At 45.1% G+C, this 12,800-nt stretch overlaps 1 protein-coding gene across 1 annotated transcript in view; it reads right to left on the bottom strand.

Moving 5' to 3' along the window:
- CTR9 (CTR9 homolog, Paf1/RNA polymerase II complex component) overlaps positions 1-12,800 on the bottom strand; it is a 280,854-nt gene that overhangs the window by 195,614 nt on the left and 72,440 nt on the right. The window contains exon 6 of the mRNA XM_030200983.1: positions 9,223-9,371. Coding sequence (XP_030056843.1) covers positions 9,223-9,371 — 149 coding nt within the window. The remainder of the gene's footprint in view (positions 1-9,222; positions 9,372-12,800) is intronic.

Here is a 12,800-nt window from a genome sequence, read left to right on the forward strand (position 1 = left end):
AACAGCACTGGTTTGTAAAACAGCTCTGAAAACTTTATATTTATACAGCTAACAATTTAAACAAAGTGACTGGTCAATATTCGGTTCCCCTTAGTAGCTTTGTTGTAGCTCTTAGAGAGAGAGAGAGAGAGAGAGAGAGAGAGAGAGAGAGAGAGAGAGAGAGAGAGAGAGAGATCATCGCCATGAGCAGGGTATTGAATTTTCTTTTCTAGCCAGTTAAATTCTCCTTTCCCACAAAATAACCCCTTTCTCAGGTTCACCCAAAATTTAATCAGCAGAAAATTTTCACCTAACTCTTGGGCCAATGCTCAAAACTCCTGCGGTAACCCAACAGCACAGAAACCATACTGCTAGAACAGTGCAGAAACCTAATTCACCAATGCTCAAAGGAAATGGTATTCAAATTATATGCACGCTGTAAAAACAAAAGCTTGGGGAGTTTCATGTTAAGTTCAGCTCCTGTACACATGCGCCTGGCAAACCCGAAAATGAGGCACATATTGGCATCTGTTTTCTGCACCTTTAAATATAAGTGTTTCGATTTTATTTACGTGGAAGGTTTATATTTAAAATGCAGAAAACAGGAGCCAATCTGTGCTTTCACTTCTGGGTTTGCTCTGACTCGCACGCATTTGTCTCTCACTACCAGCGTTTAGGGGCTCGCACAGACAAAGAATCATAAGAAATCCTCTCATCAGAGGAAGTGACGTCAATGACCGGGATGGCAGCATAATCACAAAGCTCCATTGGGGCTGTTGTTCAATTGAATATATCCCACTGTTTTGCCAGGCTTCCCAAAGTCTCAGATAGTAGGGGAAGGCTCCTAGTGCTATGCCGCCGAAAAAGAGCTTGGAGATATTTAGATACACGACGGTGCAGAGCAAGAAAACGAAGGCAGGCACGGCGGGTCCTGAGCCTCGAGAGAGCAAGATGGCGCCGATTCCCTCGAAGGCAGAGTGCTCCGCGGATGGTGTGACAGAGACCAGAGAGATTACCAAATCAGATGTGGTGGGGTGGTTCCAGGACTTGAAGGCGGATTTGGCGGGGGTCCGAAAAGATGTGCAGAATGCCCTGAAGGATATTCGGGCTGAAATTCGGGACCTCAGTGCTCACGTCGGTGAGGTGGAGGAGGGGCTGGTGACGCTCAAGACGGACATGGGAAACCTTCGTAAGAAGGTGGATATGGAAACTACCAAAATACAGCAACTTAAGGAACAGATAGAGGACCTGGAAAACAGGTCACGGCGCAATAATTTGAGATTTAAAGGAATTCTGGACATGGATATATTTAGTAATTGTGAAGCAGTGATAAGGGAGCTGTGCTGACATATATTGTCTTCAGAGGATGGTAATCAATCTTTGGACCATCGCATACAAAGAGCGCACTGAGTTGCGGGACCGCAACGAGATTCTAGCCCGAGGGACATTGTTGTATGTTTTGCAGATTTTCCCACGAAAGAGAAGATCCTGATTAAAGCACGGCAGCAAAAAGAGATCCAGTGGAAAAACTATAAGATTAGAGTGTATCAAGACTTGGCAGGGTCTACATTGCAAAAACGCAGATCTTTTCATGAAGTTACGGAGTTAATGAGATCAAAGGGGATCCGCTACAGGTGGCTCTTCCCATTTGTGGTGTGGCTGACGGTGGACGGGAAATCACGCAAAGTTAAGACTCCAGACGAAGCATGGTCAACATTGCGCGCTTTGGGATGTAGTGGAGTCCCAGCTCAGGCAAAGCAACCAGTTGCTGCAGTGGAACCTAGGGCGGATTCAGCTTGGCAACTGGTGGTGGATCGTGGAAAGAAGTCCAACAAGCATGCTTCTTGAAGAGAGAAGATTTAAGAGGACTGGTGGAAGACTCTTTAAATCATTGAGGACAGTATGCAGATAAGAGAAAATGCGGAGTGTGACCTGTGCAGGGGACTTGATGGGGAGAGGGGAGGAGAGATACGGGTCTCTGGAGAGAATGGGGGTAGTGGGAGCATGTCGGATGAATGTGAAGGGGGAAAGAGGAGAGGATAAGATGGCTGGGATTATGGGCGACATGTCTGTAATTTGTGGTTCCGGGGGGAGAAATGGAAGGAAGCCTGGTAGCAGGGAAGAGACGAATGAGTGCGGTGATAAGAATGAGAGAGGTGTTGGAGGGGGGTCAGGGGATAGATCTAGAAGTGCTTGTGCCTCCCAAGGAGTGGGATTGTTCCTCGAGGGATGGCTGATCCAATGACACAGAGATCAGCAAAAGGGAGCGTGTGGGAAGGGGTGGACGGGGGGGGGGGGGGGGGGGGGGGGGGGGGGGAGGGGAGAGACATTGTTAGTGGGTTCTTGGAATGTAAATGGGCTCAATAACCAAGGGAAGAGGAGTAGAATATTTAAGGAGTTGAATAGATTGAAGTGGGATGTGACGTTATTACAAGAAACTCATTTGAGACAAAGAGATGCACATATGTTTCGTCATAAGCCCTTTCGGGAGGTCATGGTTCACCAGGGAGGAGAACCCAAGAGGAAGGGGGGGGGGGCTATTTTGATAAGACAAAATTGTGGATTTATAATCCAACAGGAGTTCCGGGATTCTAGTGGTTGCTGTGTGGCCGTTAGAGGGTTGATTCAGGGTAAGGAGCTTACATTGATCAATATTTATGCCCTGAATGTGGGTCAGAGGAGATCCAGGGATTTGTTGGAGGGCAAGTGGTAGTAGGAGGGGACTTTAATGTTGCTCCGGATGCACGGTTAGACCTTTCAACTGGAGGGGGGCAACAGAGCGGGCCCGGGCAAAAAGCATTCCTACAGTTCATGAAAGAGCTGGAAGTAATAGATTGTTGGAGGTTGTTGCGTGGAGTGCAGCAGAATTATACCTTCTACTCCCATGCAGCAAAGTCATACGCCCGTTTAGACGGGTTGTGGGTGCATCGAAATAGCTGGCATATGGTGGGGGAGGCTGAGATAGAGGCCATTCAAATTTTGGATCATGCACCAGTGTGGATTAGGCTTAAGGGGCTGGGTCAAGGGGAGCAGAGGAGCAGGTAGAATGATTCATTTTTGGAGGATGAGAAAGTGAGGGAGGAGATTAAGTTGACTATTCAGGAATTTTGTTGCTTTAATGATAATGGTGAGGTCACAGAAGCAGTATTGTGGGATGCATTGAAGGCGGTGGTGAGGAGAACTCTGATCAAGTGGGGGGCATGCAAGAAGAGGGGAAGGGGACAGCGTTCCCTCGACCTTCACTCATGATTGGTGTATTTGGAAAAATTGCACAAACGGAAGCCCACATTGCAGGTATGGGAGGAACTTAAAAAAGTTAGGAGAGAATTAGATCAGTTGCAGATGATGGAAGTAGACTTTATGAGGACTAAGCTTAAACAGCAATACTTTGAGTTTGCTAATAAATCCAGTGCAATGCTGGCCAGGTATTTAAGGGCTAGAAGAGTTAAATCCCTTATTCAAAAGATGAGGGATGGTAGGGGAGGATGGCACTATGCTGAGATAGCAAGCTGTTTTTTGAAGTATTATCAAGAATTATATAAGGTCCCGGAGGAGAAACCAGGGGTAGACACAGCTAGTTATTTAGATCAGGTGCAATTGCAACGATTGAGTGAATCAGAAAGAGCACAGCTTGGGGAACCCATTAGGCTGGGGGAAGTGCAGGGGGTGATTAAGAGGCTTCCGAATGGGAAGGCTCCTGGGTTGGATGGGTATTCGGCACGGTTTTACAAATGTTTTGTGGGTGAACTAGGGGATCTTTTGGTTCGGGTGGGTAACGGTGTTTTGGAGGGTAATGAGTTCCCAAAATCTATGTTAGAGGCAGGGGTGACTGTCTTGCCTAAACCGGGGAAGGATCCAGCGGTGTGTGGCTCTTACAGGCCTATTTCTTTGTTGAATGTGGATGCAAAGATCATGGCCAAGATTTTGGCTAATAGGTTGAGAAGGGTTCTACCAAAGCTAATTCATAGGGACCAGTCGGGGTTTGTGCCAGGGAGGCAGGTAGGGGACAATATTAGGCGTACCCTACACTTGATATGGGAAGCACAAAGAAGTGTACCTGGTACAGCCTTGTTGGCCATAGATGCAGAAAAGGCCTTTGACCGGGTAACCTGGGGGGTTTTTAGGGAAGTCCTGAAACAGATGGGAGTGGGAGAGAATTTTAGTACTTGGTTGGCAGCCTTATAAAAGGACCCGAGGGCCTGCCTTGATATTAATGGTAGTTATACCTCCTTCTTCCCCATTTGTAGAGGAACTAGGCAGGGGTGCCCTTTGTCACCTCTGCTCTTTGCGATACACATTTAGCCTCTAGCGGAATTGATGTGTCAACATCCAGATATTCGGGGTATAAAGGTGGGGGAAGGGGAACACCGTATTGCTTTGTTTGCGGACGATGTATTGCTTTATGTGGTGGATCCAGGGAGGACGTTGCCAATGATATTAAAGATCCTTCGGGAATTTGAAAAACATGCAGGCTTGCGGGTTAATATGGATAAAAGCGAGCTGCTGGGGATCTCTTTGACTCATGGTGAGGAGCAAAGTTTGAGAGCAAAGTTTGCTTTTAAATGGGCCAAGCATAGCATCCGATACTTGGGGATTCAGATACCTAGGGATTTGAGTAGAGTGTATAGTTTGAACTATGGGAAAATAGTGGACCAAATTCGGGTGGAATTATCTAGGTGGAAGGGCTTGTGGCTATCTTGGTGGGGACGCATGGCAGTAGTGAAGATGAATGAATGTGTTACCTAGGCTGTTATTCTTATTTCAGTCATTGCCGGTCCCAAGGCAGATACTTAAACAACTTCAGGATTACATATTACAGTTTATTTTGGGTGGTAGACACCCTAGGTTGGCCAGACGGGTGTTATGGGGGGCCCCTGAGCGGGGGGGGGGGGGGCAGAGCAGTGCCTAATACTGAGTGGTACTATCTAGCAGCTCAGCTGCAGCTGATATTGGACTGGGAGAGGGAGAAACTGAAGCCAGCTAGCAAGGTGGAGCAGTCATACTACCCTAACCGAGCACTGAGTTCGTATCTGTGGACAACTGAGGGCACAATGAAGGCGTTGATGGGAATACACAATCTATACATAAGGCTTTTAATGGGGTTGTGGGGGGAAGTGCGTAGGAGATGGGGACGGAGGGATAGGGTGTCCCTCTCGCGTTCATATGCTGGGAACCCAAATTTGGGGCAGGGAGAGAGAATGCCACATTTGGAAGATGGGAGCAGGTAGGGTTATTGAGTTTTAGGGATGTGCTGCAGGGGGGTAGGGTGAAGAGTTTTGAGACGCTGCTCTATATATGACCTGCCCAAAGGAGATATGTTTTCCCACTTACAAGTACAGCATTTTGAGGAGACTCTGGAATGGAGGGGGGAGGCACCTCAAGAGATGGAAAGCCTGAAAAACCTGCGGATGATGTTGAAAAAGGTGCCCAGACCCATCTCAGTGATGTATAAATTTTTCGGGGATGGGATCCACAACCATTTAGGTTCCAGGGGGCATGGGAACGGGATTTACATTGTAGCTTTACTGATCAAGAATGGGAAACAATCTGTGGGGAGGTACAAAACGCTTCAGTATGTGTCTTGGTGCAGGAAAACGCTTATAAGGTGTTCACTTGATGGTATTACATACCGGAGAGATTGGGGCAGATGTACCCGGGTATATCAGATATATGTTGGAGGTGTGGGGGGCAGTCGGGTACATTTCTGCATATATGGTGGACTTGTCCTAGGGTAGTTCCCTTTTGCAGGAGGTTATGAAGACTTTGGTGAAAGTGTTGGGTGCATCTTTGGTGTGCAGTCCCTCGGTGTGCCTTTTGGGCCTGCATAATGAGAGAGACTCTTGGGAGCAGAGCAAATGGATGTGATGGGGGTTGGCAGCAGCTAAATGTCTTATAGCGAAGAGCTGGAAATCAATAGATCCCCCAACATTGGGTGACTGGAAATGCAAAGTGGAACAATTAATAACCATGGAACGCCTTACGGCATATTGTAGGGATGAAACACGACGACGTAAAAGGGGGTGGAATCGACTTCAACAATGTCTCGCACGACTTTAGGACGGTTGAGCTCTGGGAGAATGGGGGGGTTCAGAGCGCAGGGGAGGGGGGAGGGGAGAGCTGGTTGGGGATATTGTACTGTTTTCTTGCAGAATGACAACTGAAGAGAAATATTGCTGGTATGCTTTAGGTGGGGAACCACGTATACTAAACATGTATAGATTCAGTGGGTGTGGAAACAAAAACATTTTAATGTATGTCAGGTTCTGCGAGGCTTGCAGTGATTAAGTTGTTTCTAATAATGTGTGAATTGGATGTGTTAAAATCACAATAAAATATTTAAAGTGAAAAAAACAGAAATCCTCTCATTAAACACTAATGCCTGCTCCAAGTTGGCGTTATTTTTTCAGCAGTAAGGCAGCTTTATTTTGTGCACAGTTCTCTGAGCATTGGGAGGGAATAGGAAATTACCTTATTAACATCTGTTTGACTAGATTAGCATGCTATTTGTGCTAATCTTTCACATGCACATTTCCAACACTACAGCCTCTGAACATTCTACGTTAAACTAATGTGGACGCCTGTGTTTGGTTCTAAGCATTGGCCCATCTGTGGCTGGATGGCTACATCCCTCTCTCAGATAAAATGAGGTTCTAGTTGCTGACATAGAAGATTATAAGGTTTGGGTTTTTTTGTCTCTTGTTTAGAAATTTGAGCTTTGTATACTTTTACAAATCATTTTTGTCACTTAGTTGTTTTCAAAGCTAAAACAGGAATATAGTCGACAACTGAACAATCTTAAATGAAGAATTTCTGCATGGCACAACCAAGAGAAGGTTAGTTCTGTTGAATCAAATCTAACCTAAACATTTATATTCCACTTAACCAATCATACGGCTCAAGGTGGATTACAAATAATAATAAAAGAAAGATCCCCATTCAGCAGAGCCTTTGTAAAATACTGGGGGAATTGCGAATTGAGTGTTTTTATCCTTTTTGGTATGGACGTTTTGTTTGTGCTGTACTATCATAAAATGGATTGCCTAATTTTTATAGTTGTTGATTTTATGTTAATTATATACTTTTTGAAATGTAAACCGTTCTGATTTGCTATGCAATGTGATGGAATAGTAAATAAACGATAAACGAATGTCCCAGCCTAAAAAAAAAAAAAAAAAAAAAAAGAGTACAATCCCAACTGTGAATCACAATAAAATAAGATCAGTTACTAAATTCAGCTGTATACTATTTGTCAATAAGTCCATACCAAACAAGAATGCTCCCAAGAACACCTGAATATAATATCATAGCACTAGATCACATTTAACATTCAGAGATTGAAATGAACTATATTTCATCTATCTAAAAAGGTACATATCACACAGATATACTTTCAAGAAAGCATTTTAATGTAAAATAGCTATCCACTGCTCTAAGATTACAAGGTAATTTACTCCAAAATTCTGGCCTACAGCCTACAATCGTTCTTTTTCTGGTTGAAGATTTTCTGAATTGTGAAGGTACACACAACCGAATTTCTTGGGTAGAATGTAACATTCTACCAGCTGAATATAGTGAAATTGTTGATTGTTGAACTCAAATACTCAGGTGTTACTCCACATAACATTTTATAAACAAAAAATAAAAGCTTTAAATGAATCCTGGCTTTTAATGGAAGACAGTGCAATCTACTCAGAAACTGAATGGTTTGATCAGTGGACTTTCCTCCCAAGATCAGATCTGCTGCCATTCTGTACTATTTGTAACTTGCGTAATTGCCGATCTGGCAGACCCAAATACACAATGTTACAATTATCTGTAACTGGAAGACGTCTAATAGTGGCTTCAGTCTTTGTACTACTTTTAGTATAACAAAGGCTTTTCTAACAATCCCATTAACATGTGACTCAAGACTTAAACTAGAGTCTAATGTTACTCCGAAGATTTTAATTTTCGATTGAAGAGAAATCTTTGACAAAGCTAAATGTAACCTCAAATTTGGCAATTCTGTTTCCATTCCACCTACCTATATTTGTTTTATCTGGATTAATTTTCAGGCCATGAAGAATCAAACAAATTTTCTCATACACCCTTGACATAAATACTATTGTATCCTGAATATTGTCTTCTACTGGAAATAAGACTGAAATATCGTCAGTATATTATACAGGATCTCCAGTCAATTAAGAATTCATGCAAACTACTAAGGTATACATTAAATAACATCATGGAAGCAGGGGCAGATATAACCCTATTCCATGTTACTTGTATAGTTCTATGCCCTAGAAAACCAATGAACCACTGCCAAATATTACCTGCAACTCCAAATGCACTTAATCTATATGAGTCTAACCGCATAATCAAAATCTATTCGCCTTTATCTAAACTGAGTCTCAGATTAGTCATCAAAGCTAACAGCACTGTTTCCGGGCTATAGTTAGAACGAAATCCCAATTGCATTGGATCAAGAATTTCATGTTGAGAAAGATATTCCTGTAACTGAGACCCAACCACTGCTTCTGCTAATTTTGTTAAAAAAGGGGTATTAGCAACTGTAATTGGATCCCAGTTCATCTGTAATTGGCAGATGAAGTGGGATCCAAGTTGGCACCTTTCAATAAAGGGGTCAAGATTATATTAAGATTATATAACTTGAATTGGCATAACTCCATTAACTAGCAGTTAATTCACTAAATTCATAAATCTATGTATAATTGAAGCTGGCGTATCTCAATGTGCACGCTGGAATAGAATCTAAGGCACAGAAACCCTTAGCACATTTCTGCATAAAATTCCTCAAAAGATCTTCAGTTACCAACGAGAAGTCGTCCCATATGTGATCCAATGAACACCATATGATGGTTCACCTATGGGATCTCCATAGCCACCTCATCAGACAATTCATTATAAATTTTCAAAACATTTTGCCTGAAAATAATCTGCAAAACCTCACAGGTAATTTCTGATATCAACAACTATCGGGACAAGGTTGTTAGGTTACAAGCAATTTGAAATATTCTTCTGAAGAACTGCTACTTTCTAAGATTTTTAATGGAATAATAAATCCTCTCTTTTTAAACTCTGAATCACTTTTTTTTATATACTTGTATCTTCTGCCTCCAATACTTTCTAAGATCTTCTATGGAATTGAGCTTCCCTCAGACACTGCTGTTTTAGCACAGTGCTGTAAATAATGTTAGTAAAATTAGGTTAAATATATGTATTTTACAAAAGCACTACACACACCTCTTTATTATTAAGTTCCAAGACAGCCAATCCAACCAAAGCTCCCACACACTTGGAATTAAGTTCCAGAGCTCTGCTGAATGCCAAACGAGCTTTCTCCAACTTATTCAGTTTTACGAAACAATGGCCCATACCTAACCGAACCTCAGCTAGGAAACAAGAAACAAAAAGACCAAGTGATTATCAGGAAAAACAATTAGAACACTTACATCTAAGTAGCACTATAGAAATGATAAGTTGTAGTAATTCCATCTTCATCATGCACAGTTTGAGCATGTCACAAGCACTGTGTGCTCATAAGGCATTTTAATTACTAAGTACATTTTCTGCCAGCAAAGCAGCTGTTAGGTTAAAAGGGTTCTATTAGAGAGGTCTGCTAAGATCTCTCACTACAGTTAAAAGACAACATTTAAAAACAAAACAAAAATCATCTTTTAAAAATATATTTTCTAATAACTAAAGTAGCTTTGGAAGTGAACTTCATTGCTAGTACCAATGTCTTACCACCTCAATAAATATACTTTCCCTTTCACTCTGGATATCCAACTTTTGCTACTGGTACTTCAAAGCAGATACTATACTATAAAAAAGGGATTTCTTAATCCTGCAATGCTATAGAGATTAAACTTGCATACAGTGTTACAGAAAGCAAATGATACATACCTGTAGCAGGTGTTCTCCGAGGACAGCAGGCTGATTGTTCTCACGACTGGGTTGACATCCACGGCAGCCCCCACTAACCGGAACAAAACTTCGCAGGCGGTCCCGCACGCAGGGCACGCCCACCGCGCATGCGCGGCCGTCTTCCTGCCCATGCGCGACCGTTCCCGCTCAGTTGAATGACAAGCAAAGGAATGAGTAAAAACGCAACTCCAAAGGGGAGGAGGGAGGGTAGGTGAGAACAATCAGCCTGCTGTCCTCGGAGAACACCTGCTACAGGTATGTATCATTCGCTTTCTCCGAGGACAAGCAGGCTGCTTGTTCTCACGACTGGGGTATCCCTAGCTCTCAGGCTCACTCAAAACAAGAACCCAGGTCAATTGAACCTCGCAACGGCGAGGGCATAACAGAAATTGACCTACGAAGAACAACTAACAGAATGCAGCCTGAACAGAATAAATCGGGTCCTGGAGGGTGGAGTTGGATTCAAACCCCAAACAGATTCTGCAGCACCGACTGCCCGAACCGACTGTCGCGTCGGGTATCCTGCTGGAGGCAGTAATGTGATGTGAATATGTGGACAGGTGACCACATCGCAGCTTTGCAAATCTCTTCAATAGTGGCTGACTTCAAGTGGGCCACTGACGCTGCCATGGCTCTAACACTATGAGCCATGACATGACCCTCAAGAGCCAGCCCAGCCTGGGCGTAAGTGAAGGAAATGCAATCTGCTAGCCAATTGGAGATGGTGCGTTTCCCGACAGCGACCCCTTTCCTATTGGGTTCGAAAGAAATAAACAATTGGGCGGACTGTCTGTGGGGCTGTGTCCGCTCCAGATAGAAGGCAAACACTCGATTGCAGTCCAATGTGTGCAACTGACGTTCAGCAGGGCGGGTATGTGGTCTGGGAAAGAATGTTGGCAAGACAATTGACTGGTTAAGATTGAACTCCGACACCATCTTTGGCAGGAACTTAGGGTGAGTGCGGAGTACTACTCTGTTATGATGAAATTTAGTATAAGGAGTATGAGCTACCAGGGCTTGTAGCTCACTGACTCTACGAGCTGAAGTAACTGCCACCAAGAAAATGACCTTCCAGGTCAAGTACTTCAGATGGCAGGAATTCAGTGGCTCAAAAGGAGGTTTCATCAGCTGGGTGAGGACGACGTTGAGATCCCGTGACACTGCAGGAGGCTTGACAGGGGCCTTGACAAAAGCAAGCCTCTCATGAATCGAACGACTAAAGGCTCTCCAGAGATGGCTTTACCCTCTACACGATGATGGTAAGCACTAATCGCACTGAGGTGATTCCTTACTGAGTTGGTCTTGAGACCAGACTCTGATAAGTGCAGAAGGTATTCAAGCAGGTTCTGTGCAGGACAAGAACGAGGTTCTAGGGCCTTGCTCTCACACCAAACGACAAACCTCCTCCACTTGAAAAAGTAACTCTTTTTAGTGGAATCCTTTCTAGAGGCAAGCAAGACATGGGAGACACCCTCAGAGACCCAACGAAGCAAAGTCTACGCCCTCAACATCCAGGCCATGAGAGCCAGAGACTGAAGGTTGGGGTGCAGAAGCGCTCCGTCGTTCTGCGAAATGAGAGTCGGAAAGCACCCCAATCTCCACGGTTCTTCTGAGGACAACTCCAGAAGTAGAGGGAACCAGATCTGACGGGGCCAAAAAGGCACTATCAGAATCATGGTGCCGTGGTCTTGCTTGAGCTTCAGTAAGGTCTTCCCCACCAAAGGTATGGGAGGATAAGCATACAGGAGGCCGGTCCCCCAATGGAGGAGAAAGGCATCCGACGCTAGTCTGCCGTGTGCCTGTAGTCTGGAACAGAACAGAGGCAGCTTGTGGTTGGTCTGAGAGGCGAAAAGGTCCACCGAGGGAGTGCCCCACTCTCGGAAGATCTTGCGTACCACTCTGGAATGGAGCGGCCACTCGTGCGGTTGCATGACTCTGCTCAGTCTGTCGGCCAGACTGTTGTTTATGCCTGCCAGGTATGTGGCTTGGAGAAGCATGCCGAACTGGCAGGCCCAACGCCACATCCCGACGGCTTCCTGACACAGGGGGCGAGATCCGGTGCCCCCCTGCTTGTTGATGTAATACATTGCAACCTGATTGTCTGTCCGAATTTGGATGATTTGGCAGGACAGCTGATCTCTGAAGGCCTTCAGTGCGTTCCAGACCGCTCGGAGCTCCAAGAGGTGGATCTGAAGATCTTGTTCCTGGAGGGACCACAGCCCCATGAGCTTCCCACCCCAGGCGAGATGCATCCGTCGTCAGCACCTTCGTGGGCTGCGGAATTTGGAATGGACGTCCCAGAGTCAAATTGGTCCGAATGGTCCACCAGTGCAGCGAATTGCGGCAACTGAGGGACAGGCGGATGACATCTTCTAGATTCCCGGTAGCTTGACACCACTGGGAAGCTAGGGTCCATTGAGCAGGTCTCATGTGAAGGCGAGCCATGGGAGTCACATGAACCGTGGAGGCCATATGACCCAGGAGTCTCAACATCTGCCGAGCTGTGACTTGCTGGGACGCTCTGGTCTGGGAAGCGAGGGACAGGAGGTTGTGGGCCTTCGCTTCGAGAAGAAAGGCCTGAGCCATCTGTGAATTCAGCAGAGCTCCTATGAATTCCAGAGAATGGGCTAGCTGGAGATGGGACTTTGGGTAATTTATCACAAACCCCAGCAGCTCCAGGAGGTGAATAGTACACTGCATGGACCGGAGAGCCCCTGCCTCCGAGGTGTTCTTGACCAGCCAATCGTCGAGATACGGGAACACGTGCACTCCCAGCTTGCGTAGATACACCGCGACCACCACGAGGCACTTCGTGAACACCCGTGGGGCAGAGGCGAGCCCAAAGGGCAGCACACAATACTTAAAGTGCCGTGTCCCCAGACGGAATCTGAGAT

Source organism: Microcaecilia unicolor, chromosome 4 (genome assembly GCF_901765095.1).
Source record: "Microcaecilia unicolor chromosome 4, aMicUni1.1, whole genome shotgun sequence".
NCBI lineage: Eukaryota > Metazoa > Chordata > Amphibia > Gymnophiona > Siphonopidae > Microcaecilia > Microcaecilia unicolor.